The 17446-nt window shown below is 38.4% G+C and overlaps 1 protein-coding gene across 2 annotated transcripts in view; it reads left to right on the plus strand.

Annotated features, from left to right (window-relative positions):
- Positions 1 to 17446, plus strand: part of pappaa (pregnancy-associated plasma protein A, pappalysin 1a) — a 137445-nt gene that overhangs the window by 100676 nt on the left and 19323 nt on the right. The window contains exons 15-21 of one of the 2 annotated variants that reach the window (XM_012874543.3): positions 2328 to 2511; positions 3174 to 3375; positions 3467 to 3689; positions 4237 to 4384; positions 4591 to 4706; positions 8569 to 8640; positions 9399 to 9497. In XM_012874543.3, coding sequence (XP_012729997.1) covers positions 2328 to 2511; positions 3174 to 3375; positions 3467 to 3689; positions 4237 to 4384; positions 4591 to 4706; positions 8569 to 8640; positions 9399 to 9497 — 1044 coding nt within the window. The remainder of the gene's footprint in view (positions 1 to 2327; positions 2512 to 3173; positions 3376 to 3466; positions 3690 to 4236; positions 4385 to 4590; positions 4707 to 8568; positions 8641 to 9398; positions 9498 to 17446) is intronic. The other variant, XM_012874544.3, reaches the window with a different exon arrangement.

The following is a 17446-nucleotide window of genomic DNA, read 5'->3' on the forward strand; positions in this document are numbered from 1 at the left end:
CCCTTATTAATAATTTATATTTGAAACAGGAATGACATCACACCTCGTGTGAGAGAGCAGTTGCGTAAAAAAAGGGCTATACTATTTTAAAACAAAGTAAAAGGGATTGCAGAGTTGACATGTTGCATATTGTATCTGCAATTAGCAGTCTCATTGGATTCCCAAGAGAATATGGACCCTTATCTTTATGTTGAGAGACATCCAAAAGGTTGCTAAAATTTCCAAACCCAGCAAGTTTCATAACAGATGTTGTAAGCCCTGGAGAATGAAGATTAAACTCTTTGGAGGATGCTGTTCAGACTTTATATTATCTGCTTTGAGTCTTTTTGTCTCACCCAGCTTGAACTAGAGACAGATTCTACTGTTGTAATAAATTCTACTCTGTGCTTCATCAAATTTAACTAAAAACAGCTGGACTTGAACCTTCCTCACTTTAATAACACCTTTAAAGGGGCATAAAAACATATATATTCATCTTAAAATAAAATGATACACACCGAGTGTTCGTCCTGATGTTCACTTCGTGCTGTTCCATTGGCTCTCAATGGTCGCCCGCCGCACGGCTCCGCTCACTTTTGAGTGTTTTAGGAGCAGTTTTTTTTTAGGGCCAGGCACTGGGTATGTGCGACCCTGCTGAGGAGTAAGTCCAATGTGTACTGGCTCGAAAGGAGTTTTGAGTGGACGGCCCTCTTTTTAGTGATTGGCCGCTGGGGGAGGAGAAATTAAGGTTTTTCCTCCAAGGAAGTCCAGAAAAACTGAAGAGCAACACATTAATATTAAGGACCACTATGGACAGAATGGGGCAAACTGAGATATAATTTAATTATTTTCAAATAATGAGCCACACTTGAAGGGTAAAGAAAAAGAAAAAGGACTTTTTATATTCAAATGTGCTGGCTCAGATCTGTGGATTTATTGATTTATTGAGGCTTTATTTCATTTCACACTTAAAGTTTTGTCTCTGAAGTGTCCATCCATCCACCTTATGCAGTACAAGGCTGTATGCCATTCCCTGCTCTGACTGTGGCCTTCAGCTCTTCTGCATTGTTAGGTCTGGCATATCACATCTTCATATTCACAATACCCCATAGACTGTCCATGGGGTTAAGGTCAGGCAGGTTTGCTAGCCAATTAGGAGAAGGGATACCGTGGACCTTGAACCGGGTACTGGTAACTTTGGCACTGTGTGCAGGTACCAAGTCCTGTTGGAAAATCAAATCTGTGTCTCCATAAAATTGGTCAGCAGCAGGAAGCATGAAGTGTTCTAAAACTTCCTGGTAGAGGGTTGTGTGGACGTTGGACCTCAGAACACACTGTGGACTAACACCAGCAGATGACAGGGAACCCCAAACCATCACTGACTGTGGAAACTTTATTCTGGACATCAAGCAACGTGGATTCTCCGCCTCTCCTCTCTTCCTCCAGACTCTGGAACCTTGATTTCTAAAGGAAATGTAAAATTAACTTTTAACAGAGAACATACGTTTAGACCGCTCAGCAGCAGTCCAGTCCTTTTTGTCTTTAACCCAGGCGAGATGCTTCTGATGCTATCTTTTGTTCAAGAGCGGCTTGACACGAGGAATACGACAGCTGAAACCCCGTCTTGCATACGTCTGTGCTGGTGGTTCTTGAAGATCCAGCTGCAGTCCACCCTTTGTGAACCTTTCCCCACATTTTTGAATGGGTTTTGTTTCACAATCATCTCCAGGGTGCTGTCATCCCTATTGCTTGTACACTTTATTCTACCACAGCTTTTCCTTCCCCTCGCCTCTCTACTCATGTGCTTGGACGCAGAGCTATGTAAACAGCCAGCCTCTTTAGCTATGACCCATTGTGTCTTGCCCTCCTTGTGCAAGGTGTCAATGGTCGTCTTTTGGACAACTGCCAAGTCAGCAGTCTTCCTCATGATTGTGTAGCCTATAGAATTAGACTGAGAGACCATTTAAAGGCATTTGCGGGTGTTTTGAGTTAATTAGTTGATTAGAGTGTGGTACCAGTTGTCTTCAATATTGGACCTTTTCACAATATTCTAGTTTTGTGGGGCTTTCATTAGTTGTCGGTTATAATGATCAAAATTAAAAGAAATAAACACTTTATATATATCAGTCTGTGTTTAATGAAATTATGTAACATACAAGTTTCTCTTTTTGAATGTAATTACTGAAGAAATCTACTTTTTCATGATATGCTAATAATATGACAAGCACCTACACATATGCACCGGTATTAAATCTACTTCTAAACATACCTGCTATTACTAGTGTATCAATCCTTATGTCAAGCAGATTGTTCACTATATCTTATTTATATCTTGTTTTATTTTCCAGTCAGTTTCTTCAGTAACGATAACCTGTACCAATGGGAAGTGGAACAAGCAGGTATCTTGTGAGCCAGTGGACTGCGGTCTGCCAGACAAGTACCATGTTCATCCTGCTCAGTTTAGGTTCCCAGAGGGAACTACGTATGGCAAGAAGATCACCTTTGTTTGTCGAGAACCTGCTCAACTCATAGGTGAGATTTATCCCTTTACTCATGCTTGAAGGTTTGGCAAAATAACATCCCCATCAATAATTTATTGTGAAATCTCTACCACTCTCTGTTTCTTTGCTTAAACAAAACAAAACAAAAAAGTTTATATCAGGTACGAGTTTGGAAGTATAAATTGTGTAAAGGTAAAACCTATGCATTTAAACAATTTTTACAGTGTATGTCAATTGTGTGAAAACTATTTTTTATTGTATCCAGTGACACATTAGAACAGAAATCTGTTGTGTATATAAGACCATAAGTGGGCATCTGGGCCCCTCTAATTGGAACCTTGTATCCTCAAATACAAGAAAAACAACTTGAACTAAATAAATATCATTCTATTTTTTTCAACACACTGATTTACTTGCGTAGCATGCAATGCATAAAGGAACACTGATCATGTCTTTTAACTATTTTGACAGAACCAAAATACATAAAATTTATACCTCTATTTGTATACTAGAACAAACTTTATTTTTTACTAATCTAGCTGTTACAAACTATGAAAGGAGACTTCAGTGATCTATTTTGATAAATTAAAGTTTATTAAATATAGACTGAAACAAACTTAACCCAACAAGGATGGTTTTAGTTTGCAAACTAGATTAATGGAAAATGTTTGTATTTTCCTCTTTTCTTTCCAGGAACCAACAACACTCTTACCTGCCAGGAAGATGGTCTGTGGTCCTTCCCCGAGGCTCTTTGTGAGCTGCGCTGCCCAGCCCCTCCTCCTGTGCCCAATGCTGTGTTACAAACGAAGCGTTGCAATGAGACAGGCCTAAAAGTTGGCACCCTCTGCAAGTACAAATGCAAGCCAGGCTATCATGTTACCAATAAACCCAAAAGGTAAAAACAAGAAACAGTGTTGCAAGTTTTTCCACCAGAAACATGGCATCATGTTATTTTTTTTTTTTTTAATTATCTTTGCTTCTCTCAGACGTGCATTTAAGCGCCAGTGTACAGAGGATGGCACCTGGCTGGAGGGGGCATGTGAGCCGGTGACTTGTGATCCTCCACCGCCCATCTTCCATGGCTCCTACTACTGCACTGATGGCTTCCGCTTTGACAGTGTTTGCAGACTCAACTGCTCCAATTCCTCCGGTAATCGTGAAGGAGGCTCTGCCCATACGGTGAGGTTGCTGCATTCTCCCTGCAAGCAGGTCTGTCTATCTCTTTCCTCCCTTTATATTCCTGCTTTGTTATTAATTATTTTGCTTGGCTCATGATACACTAATATCCACTTTCTTTTTGACTTGTTTTTCTTTTCACTATTCCCTTCTTGATTCAAAATCTCAATCTATTTGAATTTGCAAGGAGATTCCTTAAGATGACTAACAAATGACTGAATAATGAATGCCTTTATTAGTCTAAAATAGGTTTAGAAAACACAGTTTTTGTTGTCATGTTTTCCACACTGCTGTGACTATGCGTGTTTTTCCCCTTGTCTCCTATAGTTCTACTCAATTTGACGACATGCTAATTAGATTGCTATTGATTTCCAGAATAGCTTTGCTCGCTACTGACTTCTGAAATGTATACACCTTTTAATCTGTTCTGCCTCCCAGGCATTGTTGGTTGGATGCCTGATAAAAATTGGATTGTATTTCTCCATATGCAACATAATGCCATCTCAGTGTCCTTGGCTCTAGAGTGTTTTTGTACCAGTGCGAGTGTAACAGTTAGTCTGTCAATATGTGTTATTTTCAGGGCGCAGCCTCCAACATGATCCGCTGTAGGAAGGATGGAAACTGGACTGGGTCATTCCGCCTGTGCCCAAACAGCAAAGGCCAGTGCTCGTTACCTCAAAACCTTCATTACCGCCTCCAGTACTCATGCAAGCGAGGATATGGGATAGGTATGTAAAAAAAGAAAAGAGAAAAAGAAAAAGATGTTCTGTTTACAGTAGATGTCTGTCTGGAGTAGGTGAAAATACAGGAAATCTGAGTTTGCAACCTAGCATTTTAACGAGAACACATTCTCAAAATTAAGATGAATTCTTCCTTTGGATCTGGCTTGTGCAATTTTGCATTCATTTAATGCCTCTGTCTTAAACATGCACAGGTGAGGAATGTGAGCTCTCATGCAGAGAGGGTAACAACGAAGTGGTGATTCTCCCTAGCAACATGACAGAAAATTATCTACTAGCAGAACACTGGAGGAACCCACAAAAAGTCAAGGTAAGTTTATAAACATGTGTATTTCTGTCTTAATAGGTCTGATGAATGCACTTCACAAAGTTCTGCTATCTAGAACTCCCCCGTCAGGAATTTCTCATCCAGTGCCTACATCCACACTCGATTACCTACAGTGCAATATGCCTGACCCATCCCCACAAAGACAAATATTTGTCTTTGAAACATGGCAACCACTAAAACAATTTGTTATATTCATGATGGAAGGTACGGAAACTTGTTGCTGCCTTGTAACCATTGGCTCCTTAGTGCATTATTTGAAAAATAGACTTGGGGGTTGGAACCAGCTAGATTTCAACACACTAGAACCACCACAGGAAGTAATTTTTACATAACACTCAAAAAGGCTCCTTTTGCTTCTTTTTTTACACATTTTTACACAAAAATGTCTGGAAAAGGTAATTCTACCAAGGAATGTTTACATGATGCCTAAATATTGTAATTGTAGCAATATACAAACAAACTAATCAACAATATATAACATTAAAGAAAATTACTACACAGGGTAGACAAATCCAGTCATCCATCGTGAATGTCTCAAGAGATGCAACAGAAAATCACTATAAGAATCCAGAGTTATTATTGTCATTATGTAACCATAATAAAACTCAGAATTCACACATAACACATAGGCTACGTTCACACTGCAGCCTGAAATGACCCAATTCCGATTTTTTTGCCCATATGCAACCTGTATCTGATCTTTTCATGACAGTCTGAACAACACAGATCGGATTTTTTCAAATGCGACCTAGGTCCCTTGGATATGTGGTCCTGAATCCGATACGTATCTGATCCTTTTAAATGCAACCTGTGTCTGTACGGCCAGGTCGCATTCATCCGACCTACACGACATTGATACTTGACAAACGTCACTAATGGCGGACCTGGCTATGCCAAAGAGGTTGACTATTGTGCGGTAACAAGCACCTGTTGCAAGTCAATGCAGCCCCACAGCAACGCGTTTACTCACTGCTTTGACCGCCGAAGATGTGTGTCTTTACGTGAGAGCGCTAAAAGAGATCCGTTCAGACGCACATAAAGGTTGCCTTTGTCTTTCGAAAATTATAAATGAAGTCCGTATCAGTGAAGTTGCTCACGTCGCTAAAATTTGGCTATCTTCCTTTTCGATCTTCTTAAAAAGATTGCTAGGTAATGTGCTGCTCCGGTTGGAGAATAACGTAAAGTACGCAAGATACCCTGCAGCATTGCGATCCATGTTTACTTCCGCAAACAATAAGCACTCTTGCTACGTATGACGTCATCGCGTCCTCTACTGCGCATGCGGGACACTTAGGCGTATGAATGCAGTTCACACAGGAGATCACATACAAGTTGCATATATTTGGAAATGTGAACAGACACGCAAAAAAATACGATTTCACAAAAAAAAATCGGAATTGAGCATCAAGGCCTGCAGTGTGAACCTAGCCATAGACACAAATCAAGACATAATGTTTGAGTGGAATGCAGCAACAATACCTCCTGGAAAAGAAAAGTGCTGCAATAACAGAAAATTAGGCAAACTCCAAAACACACACAAAAAGCAAACAAACAAAAAACTAAAGCAACTAGTGCTCCAAGTATGCGCAGAGTGGTTTGAACCAGAAATATTGGGATTGTTTTAACGAAATGGACGTCATTTATGTGCACCAACCGCCGATCAATTTGAGGAAGAGTCGATTTGTTTCAGCCACTGCATTGCTGGATTCCATGATGGATGTTGGTGAGTTTATTGTGACTTTAAGGATATTTTATGTAACCCATGTCATTGATGGTGAGACTACTTTGAACCAACAAGGACAATTTGAAAGTAATGCCGTTTTTTTTTTTTTATTTATTTTTTATTTGAATTAGGGCAATGCACATTCATCAACATGTCAGCATAAAGCATCAATGTAAATATGCCAGAATTAGCACAACAGCTAATTTGCATCCGTTGTCCCCTGAATGAAGTCAATAGAGATAGCTAGTAAGCATGAATGCTAACTCAGTGCTCGTCTTGGATTTTTCACTTGCCGTCTCTTAAATATGTTTCAGTTACATGTTGTGTGTCTACTTAAATTGTGTGTTTTTTCTATTCTAGATTCTCTTTTTACATGCAATGGTTATTCTTCAGCCTTGCTATATTGGGACCATCCAAGCTCCCCTGCTTCTGCCCCTGCATCATCCATCTCATCCTGGCACCAGCTCCGACACAGCTAATGTCCAATCCAGCAATCAGCAAATAGACTTTGATTCAAGAGACATAAACATGTATATAGTTTGAGTTATTAGCCATCCATTGCAGTAGAGCCTAACCTATTTTAGTTATTGTAAATGGTTTGTCATTTTGCTGCTCCCAGTAATAAAATTGGTTAATCAGAATCAATGTATTCACCAAGTTTTTGGGTATGAAAAGGAATTTGACTTCGGATTCCAACGTTCGAATCATGTAAATAAACAGGCATACAAGTAACAGCAAGCAAAACTGCAAACAACAATCAATCTATCAACAATCTAACAGAAAAAAACATTATTCACGGATGAAAGGTAATAATAGAGACATTATTTTTTTGCAACATTATTTTCTATTTTATTTGAACTTGCACTGGTGGGAGGAGTCAATAGTATTGAAGCATTTATCATTACAATGTATGTGCATTGATGGCTCATTTTCATGAAAAGGCAACAAAATTAAGTACATTTTCATACTGGGTATTATGTATGCATTTATAGTTTAACATGTATTCTTATGGTTGTACTATGCTGAGATGGGGATTTGTATTGCCCATTTTAATAAGTGATGTTCTTTCATTAACCCATTTTATTTTTGTTTTCAGAGTGACCCGCTTAGAATTTTCTTATACTTATTTACCCCACTGCCTCCTGTTCCTTCTCTTTTTCTATCTTCGATGATTATGTGCCAAGCAGCCCCTCCCCCACACCCCCAATCCTTATCAGCAAAATTACCCTGTCCAGACTAGAATTAGTCATTTTCTATATGACATGACCTCGTCTGTGGTGGCGCTGAGATAGAGATCTATTTTTATGTTCTATGAGTGCCCTGGGGACGCTTTCGAGGGTGAGGATCCCATACGTAGCTAGGGGTGAGACCAGGCCACAGTCATGGATTATCATGATTTACAGCCTGACTGAGAGAGAAAGAAGGAGGATGTGTGAGAGGGGGGAAGCAGATAGAGGAAAAAAGAATATGAGATTCTGGATGACATCATCCTATAGGATGACGAAGGAAGAAGAAAACTAAAAGAGCTGCAAAATATATGATCTCATATATATATATATATATATATATATATATATATATATATATATATATATATATATATATATATATATATATATATAAACTGATCATTGCATCCCTGTTCTTGGCAGTATGGAATCACAGAAAACAAAACTATTACTTGCACAGCTCCCTGTTGTCCTCAGATCCTGCTGTTGTTCTTTCTCGCTACCTTCAAGCCCAGATCTATATTTTTACATTGATTTGCTGACTATACTGGAATAGAAAATACCTTAGTTTGCAGCAACAAGAGAAAAGCGTGTCAACCTTTGGAGATATTGGGACACCGTAGGTTTGAGATTTGGAGCACCTGAGATCAGCCAGTCTTTTGCAGTGGATGGCACTTTAAAATACAAACTTTACTATCTTACTTATGCAGTAAACAAAACCTGTCTTTCTCTCTCCTGCATCCCCTCACCCCAGATTCAGGCCTATGGGCATTTTATTGCACTAAGAGCTTTATGTTCCTTTTGGGGGTGTGCCTGTGTACATGTTAAGGATCACTGAAAGTGGCAATATTTCTTAATTAACTGAACAAACACATGTTGTCTTGTCTTACAGAGCATAGTGTGCACAATGGGACTGAAATGGTATCCTCCTCCTGAATTGCTCCACTGCATCAAAGGATGTGAGGTTAGTATAAGACCTTAGCAAGATATTCCACACCCATCACATGGTGCTCTGATATACTTTAATGATTTAACCTCTTATAAAATAAGAACCATCGAAGGTAGAACATAAAGTTTTATGAGCTGTACTTGGCTAAATTGTTACAGACAGGAAATGAATGGTCAGATGTTGTAAAAATAAAACACAGAGCATAGGTGAGGACTGGTCTTTTGTGCGACTGATCAATGAGATGAGGTATTTAGGTATCTCTACCCTCTTTCAGACTATAGACAGTCTGATGAATCAGTAATGTAATGTATTTTTAACTGCACTCAATGATGAAAGTCCCACAACAGCCTTTTCAGTAATGTCCAAATACTGCATTATGTGCTTCTTTCAAAATTGATGTGTTTAACTTTGTTTCATGAAAGAATGATGTAATCTGCTCAGTTGAAGCCAACTGATTGGTAACCCAAACGTTGAGGGTGGGGCCAATCCAATAAATCACCATACTGGCGCGTTTTGTGCTGATTATAGTTTATGGTGCCCTCGATTGATTTACGGGTCTAGCTGACTAAGGGCTTAAATAGTGACATTGAAGAATGAGGAAATTTTAATGTATTGGATTCATCAGCAAATTCATTCAGATACTTCTAAAGACCTCACAAGGCTCAAGAGACAACCAGAACAAAAACCTTTAGCCCTTAGAAAGCTAATGAGAGGTTGCTTGTATTTGTCCAGTCGTTTCACTTTATTTCCCCTTTCTTCTTTACCTTGAATAGCCATTTATGGGAGACAACTACTGTGATCCAGTCAACAACCGGGCCTTCTGCAATTATGATGGAGGAGACTGCTGTCATTCCACTGTCAAGACTAAGAAGGTTAGTGGCATGCTCATACAATAAGCTTGTATACAGAAGAAAATTATGCTGGACTCTGACTAATTGCTAGATTTATGTTTTCATTTATTTTGTCTTTGCCCTGAAGCTCTGGAGGTCCTTGATTGATACCTTGAATGAGCTGTTTTTGTGGGAAGTTGGCATTTTCCGTTAGTGGTTTTATTCCAGGTATTCCAGTCTCTTTCACCAATCCAAAGGCACATTAGTCTAATTGGTGACTATAAATTGCCATCTGAGATGACTTCAGGGATAGGTGGATTAAAGAGTGTTTGAATGAATAACAGTAATTTATTTTACTGGCTTATTCGATTAAGTAATCAGACTGTGTTCATAAGCAAACTAAGGCTATATCAGTTACAGCAAATAGGCATTTTCTAATCCTCCACATTAGGTTCTTCACACTTCACACTGTAGTGTTTTTTTCTGTTGTATTCTAGAAGAGTATTGTATACTGTTATTATTTCACACAATGAAAAGTAGTTTAGCAGCTCTCATTTGGTAGCAGCTCTCCAAATGAGAGCTCTCGCTCTCTCTCTCTCTCTCTCTCTCTCTCTCTCTCTCTCTCTCTCTCTCTCTCTCTCTCTCACTCACACACACACACACACACACACACATGCAATCAATAATATATGAAAGGTTAGCAGTAATCATAATATTTAATACACTCTGTCTTCAGGTCATGGCGTGATTGATTTGACTGCTCTTAGATAAAACCTGCTCTTGAGTCTGTTGGATTTGAAAAAAAATAAAAAAACAATTCCTGATTTATAAAACCATGAGCACCAGCAAGAAATCTCCCTTTATAAATCACAGCTGTACCTAAACGTTTGTGTACAAGTTTCCACCTCATGTTCTAACCCCTAAACCACAAATGGTCAATGCAAAGCACCTTATGAATGTCAATGTGTATATAAATAAGTCAGCTGATCATTGTTATTTCACGATTAACAATGGCATCCATGGAGAAAAAGAAAAGAAACTGTGAAAATATTTCTCAGGAAGGCATTTGTAGCAGTCATCCATCTTGTAGGTAAGAGTGTGGACATTTACTAGAAGAGGCTTCCGGTCCATCCGAATACCCTAACCCCCAAATTCCACATCCTCCGTAACTGCTCTGTTCTGTTCACGATGTGCACGTCTGTCCTATTTTTTGTTTTGTTTCCTGCTCCTTCATATCCCTTTTTTAGCGCGTGAACTCGTACCTCTTGCGCATGCTCTCCTTGAGGTCCAAGGAACTCAGAGCGGAGCAAGACGGTGTAACCACGGATATAGTAGCCGTTGCTTTTCACGGACTCACAGAGGCAGTCTGGAATGAAGCGGATGTGTACAGGAGCTGGGGATGTGGAATCTGGGGGTTATTTGGGAAGAACTCTTTACCCATAGCAGAAGTTCGTCAGCGGTCACCATAATAAGTGCTGTCCGAATAGTGCAGTCAGCAAGGAAGGAGGTAGAAAAAGGAGCCTGTATGCTTTCTCCCACGGCTAATTTAGCATAGGAACCTCATGATGTCCCTTGCTGGCGCTAAGGATCTAAAAGTAGGACCGGAGGTTAATTCAATACCAATTTATATGAATCGATAGACATATATCAATGATAGAAAAAAAAGGGTTAGTAAAAAGTTCAATAGAATAACTGTTTTTCTTTCGTTTTGCTTTCTAGCCATGTACCATATTTTTCAGACCATAAGGCACACTGGATTATAAAGCGCACAGTGAATTAACATGTCTTTGTCTACATATAAAGCGCACCAGATTATAAGGCACACTAAATATTCTTACCAAGTGTGTAATATCACTCCGCCCCTTCATGTACACAGCTCTCTCCTGAGAGAGGGATCTATCTGTCTCTGTTGGGAGGACAGAGTAGTTGGACTACACTGCCGTTTCTAACAACATACGGGCAAAATATTTGTAACTTTTAGATTTAATTAACTTACTAGGTGTATTGTTGCTAGCCCGTACTCTGGGCGCGGGCTGCCTAAAGGTTCCCACATACTCGAGCGTCCTGTGCACATGCTGTGAGTTGCGTGGACTCCGCGCTGACTCTCTACGGACGTTTTACCCTTCATAGTTGAGCGTACTGTTCTACATTTCTTGTGGAAAATTCCTACAATTCCCATATTTTCTGCCAGTGGGACGAAGTGGCGGAATGGATGGTAAAATGTGTGATTAGCTAGCTGAGCACTTAGAGCCATTTCTCTTCCAGCAGGCTCCCACTGTACACCTGTCAGTGAGAATAGAGATGGATTGTGATGCCGCACGTCCTTGCGATTGCCTGCTTGAAGCAGCTCAGTGTATCTAGCTCGGTGTCACATATAACAATTTGATGTAAAGACTTCTTGTCTCAGAGAAGTTTATAGTCTGACACGTACCTGTATGGTGCAGAGTCCACCTTGAGTACACGCGGACCTCCACAGTGTGAACTACGCCCAGGTATATAGGGGCCTTCACATGAGTGCACTTCTAGTTTTGACATTACAGTCAGGCAGTCTTGTAGAAAGCTCAGGGGTCCGGTCAGGTAGTGACACAGTGTACCGTAATGCTCCAAATATCCATTGCGCAGAACAGCCTTGTTGCTTACCAAAGTTGTACTTGCACATTTTTGAGCGCATTGTACCACATAAAATTGGTCAGTTATAACGACTTTAATCATAGATAAGGCACACCGAATTATAAGGTGCACCATCAATTTTTGAGAAAATGTAAGGATTTTAAATGCGCCTTATAGTCCAAAAAATACAGCAGGTTAATATTACAGCCATTAGATCCTCCCAACTAATCACAAATGCAGATCCAGGAATGCTCCATCACCAAGCTCCGCCTCCTTCAAAGAGTTTAGAGAGCACAGGTTCTTTTTTTCTCCTTGAAAAACTTGCAGTTTTGGTAAAAATTTGGTTGAATAAAGGGTTAAGTTTAATTCAGTTTTTGTGTGTTCTGCATCTAAAAATAGGTTGCTAAGCAACAGCATAAAATGGTCAGGGCTGCACTTTGATGTTGATCAATATGATTTCTATTTTATCAATATGCTTTTTTTTCTGTATCGTCCAGCTCCAGCTATAACGAATCCTTGCCCATCTCACGGAAATGAACAAAAATGGCCAGAGAGAAGAGAGTGGCACTTTATAGTTCAGTTTCGGAAGGCTGTAAGCCCGGATTTGACTCATACATTTGTGTTTCTATCACATAATAACGTCAGAGTTAAAGGCTGTCTGAAATTGGCACAGCAGTCCGAAGCTTCTTTCCTACCCACGATAGTTCTTGCCATTGACCCCATGAAGGGAATTCGGATGTAGCCGTGGAATGTTAAGCTTATGACGGTTAGCTTTGAGCCTAGTATGAAGATCTGTCTTACCTCTCTTTTGCCCCCCCCCCAAAAAAAAATAAATATATATATATTATAATCTTTATTATTGCCCTACACGTCTCTGTTTTTAGCCATTACTCTGACATTACTTAGCAAAATGCTTTTGACTCATTTCAGGCAGCTCCTGCCAAGATGTGTGTATGGAAGAGTATATTCTTGCTTGTTTGCTGCAGTAGTTGCTTACCTAACCAGGCCTGTTACTGTACATTTAAGATGAAATAGTCTGCACTATTCTCTATAAGCCTTGAAAAATTTTACAGATTTTTAGCTTTGTAAGTTCTCTATGTCTATAAAATCTTCTCTGTAGAGAGTCAATCCATTTTACCCTTTGGAAAGGTATTAATTTAAGGAAAAAATAAGGTTAAGTGTCCTGTTAGGACAGTCGTGGAAAAACAACCAAGAACAACCCATAATTCAATAGTTTATAGAACAGCCTTAAGCAACAACCACTCAATGATATTTTGCAATATTTTATAGTAAGTCTCTCACTTTGATGTAAAGAGATTTTGGCATACTCTTATGTACAGCATTGGTTCCGTTCAGTAAGGTTTGTGAGTGTTTTATTTATGAACTGCTACAGAGGCACCATTACAGCAATTCAGTCAAATTGAGGTCTGGATTTTGACTGGGACCACATATAGCACATTGTTTACTGTTATATTTTAAAAATCTATTCCAATATAGATGTGCTGTTGTTTGGGGTTCACTTTACAGTTACATTTGTGTATTTTGGCAATGCTTTAGCTTTGAGACAGATGTGCTTTAAGTCTAGAATACTCTACTCTACAGAAGAGTACAAATTGATCGGAAAGGCCCAGGTCTAGTAGTTGCAAAACAAGCCCAAACCCTAACCAACTCCCCCACTATGCTGGAAGTTTGGAATGTGATGGTTCAGCTGAAATGTTGGGTCTGTCATGACCAGTCATCTCTACTTTAGTGTCTTTAGAGTCTTGTGGTTAATTTACAAAATACTTAGCAAGCCTAAGTTGCACCGCCATATTGCTTTTAGAGAGGAGATGCTTTCCCCTGAAAATATTTCTAAACAAGCCATAATAAGATTTAATCTTTTTCTAATTCAACTGTCTTGAACTATACATTTTAAGATGGTAACTGAGGTCTGCAAAGTCGGTGGTTTGGCTCTGGACTATTTAGCAATTTTGCATAGTACTGACCTTGCCCACCTTTGGTAATTGTCTTAATTATTTTTTTCACTTAGGCTTAGACTTAGACTTAGACAACTTTATTTATAATTTTTGTATGCACAGAGAGTAATCCTAGAACAAAGATGTTTTTTCTACTTTGTATTGTGAAATATTTGTAGGTTCTAGATTAGCAAACTACCATAACTATTATGAATTACTACAGGTGAACCCGATATTTAGCTAAATACGTTTAAAAGGTTTATTGAAATAATAATATATGATAAATAAATAATGGAGAATGAGGCAGGCAAGCAGTAACAGTCTTGGCAGATGAGTCTTGGCTAAATGAGCAGGCAGGCAGAGATGAGCAGGAGATAGGCACCAGCACCCCTCGCGACCCAACAAGAGATAGAGTGTTAGAAAATGGATGGATGTTAAGTAGATGTGTCCCGGCCAGATGTGTAAATTGGGTCTCAGTGGATACAATGTTATTCAGCTATTCAGCCAAATTTCAAGAGGTCCATGATTTTGTTTGGATAGTTTATTTCTCAAATGTATAGGTCTCATGTTCTAGGATCAGGGGCACAATAATGTTAGTTGTAACTACAAGGGAAGTGGTCTCACTTTTGTACTAGTTCTGCTGCTAATTGATACTGTTTCATCTCCATATCTTCTGAGCCTAGTCTATTACAGGGGAATCGGCAGAACTTACTAAACACATTTTTTTCTATGAGAGCTCATAGACTCTAGTAAACAACAGAGACAATATGAGGTTGAGCTGGGTGAAAGGAAAGCTGGCCATGGGTTGTGTCATAAGTTAGGAGCTGGTATGTTGGATCCTACTTCAAAGAGAAACATGTTCTCAACATCTTGTGTTGGTATGTAGAGTAACAAATGTGTTGTTTTCAAAAAGAAAATCCTTTGAGGGTTTTAACAGTTTGGTATTCTTCCCAAAAAAAAGTTCAAACCAGGTTTAATCCTGTTGTGAGAAGAAAAGTTTTGGTGCTTAATTTAGACATAAAATACAATAAATATTAGATGGAGTGTAATTTTTGGTATATGGAAAACCGTTCCTCTGCTACAAGAAAACAATCATGCACGAAAAGGAAACAATTTTTGTTTTATACTTTTTTAAATTTAGAATTGACATAGATAGGGCAGTAAAGTAGCTGGATTTGATTCACTTTCACTACTTGACCCATGGTTGAATTCCTGTTTGGGTATTCAACCCAGTGTGTTACAAAGAATGTTGAAGATTCCAAAGTTGGAACTTGAATTACAATCCTCATTAATATTTCGGTAGTGAACTTAGGATGAAGCAGATGAGATTGGGATATTATTTGGTATTGGACTCAATTAAGGGGATTGGATGAGGTAGAAAGGAAAACTAAAAGATGTTAAAACTGTGTCATTCTGACCAACTTTTTTGCATTGTTCAGACATCTGGCCAAATATTTGCTAGATATAGGTTTACATAAGCTTTGTTGACATCGCCAATTGTGCCTGGAAAAACTTAATTTCCTAGAGAGTACATACTCATCTGCTCAGAATCACTCTAGATAAACTACAGCTAGATTACTACATGTAATCCCTTGCATAGTTGACCAAGTCAACATTATCTATTATAAACCGATAGATCAAAAGAAATACTTCCATCTTGATGTTTGAGTTTTTTTTTCTTTTGTGATAATGAGATAAATATTAAATTATTGAGAAGTTTGCACAATAAGAATATATAAAGCAGGGTTACTTCAGTACAAAAAAATAAAAACCTTGTTTTTTATAGTAAATAATTGTAATATAAACTAATGCATTAAAATGCAAGTGATAATAATTCCACAACTACTGTATGGTTACTATAGGGTTGTTTGTAGTGATATCACACTGCATCAGAATAGTGTCAATGTTCTAATATTTTCTTTTAAATTGCATTATTTTCCCACACCCTAGCTTGTAACCAAATCCTAAAATGACTGCTCGTGAAGATGGGGTAGGGAGTGCGCCTAACTCTTCAGTGGCATTGCCTAAATGTCCCATAAGCCATGTTGAGAGTTTGTTTTCACTCTTCTTTCCCCTGCTGGGGCTCAGCCTGCCAGCTGGTTTTAATCATACTTTAACATACCATACCTTTGTGCGTTAGAAGATTGGAAGCATTTTTGATGTTTTCAAATAAAAAGCTTTTTAATGAAAAAAAGGGGTACACATTACATTAGATTTAGACGAGCAGTCATACCCTTACAACAAGCACAAAAACATTGAATATAGTCTTCTGTCAGTTTTCAGGACTTGAATCATTGAAAAGGAATGTAGTCAGGATTCTAAGGCCAATGGTTATGTCATGATAGCTGTATTCTTCATATTTTCATACTTCCTAAAATATCACACCATTTCTGGTATGGTTAATTCATTTATTTGCATGTTAAACATTTATGTATATATGAATAAAGTTAATTACATTAGCATAGCCCCCCAAAATAAATTATTAATTATATTGCAGGAAATGAATATGTTGAATATGTTCTTATTGTTCTAATTTTATAAAACAAGTGATTAGTGTTGTCTAAAATGTCAAAATGTCACTCAGATATAGAAGAAAAGATTAAATAACATAATATGAAAGGGTAATGAATGCAAAAACACTCATAGCTTTATTCAAAATGTGATTTCGAAATGATCTCTTCTATCAAATTTTTGTAAGTCTTTAAATAGTCCCACTCTTGCTTTCTTTCTACTTCTGCTGTAACTTTGATAAAGACTAGCGACACAGAAATGGAGGTCCATTTATTATACATTCACACTAATCTATTTTAGAAACTGGAAACTGGTATAGATCCAGACAGAAACATCTGTACACTGTGGTGAAAGGCCTCGACCGAAATCTCTAAAAAACATGAGATAAATTAGTTTCTGATATAAAACATACTTGTTGCAAGGAATGTTGTTGTTATGCCATGGTATTTGCCAAATTAACAATGGGATCCTAAAAGCCTGACCTCATTAAAGGTATATAGCCACATTATATGCTTTAAAAAATACCAAAAACCGTTTGATCATGATAAAGGTTATATACACCAAGAAACCATCCTGATAGTGTTTTGATGGTCCTTTTTGAGGCTAAATATAGCCCCACAATGGCACAATGAGCAGATATAAACAAATGTGGCGCCATCTACCGGCAGTATCGTAGAACTATGACACTGCTGGTTGGCCTAATTAATAATTCACTTGTAAATAATGCTGGATCGAGCCTGACCCTCTGCAATGCCTTGCAGTAATATGGCAGCTCGGTGTCATCGAAGACCAACTGTTATTATTTAAATACACAGATCTACAGCAACTTTAAGAGCCTCATATCAGAACATTTACTCACGTCAATCAACTCTGCAGTCACATGTGAGCAATAGGCAAGTTTAGCGTCCACTTCAG

This window comes from Fundulus heteroclitus, chromosome 8 (assembly GCF_011125445.2).
Source record: "Fundulus heteroclitus isolate FHET01 chromosome 8, MU-UCD_Fhet_4.1, whole genome shotgun sequence".
Lineage (NCBI taxonomy): Eukaryota > Metazoa > Chordata > Actinopteri > Cyprinodontiformes > Fundulidae > Fundulus > Fundulus heteroclitus.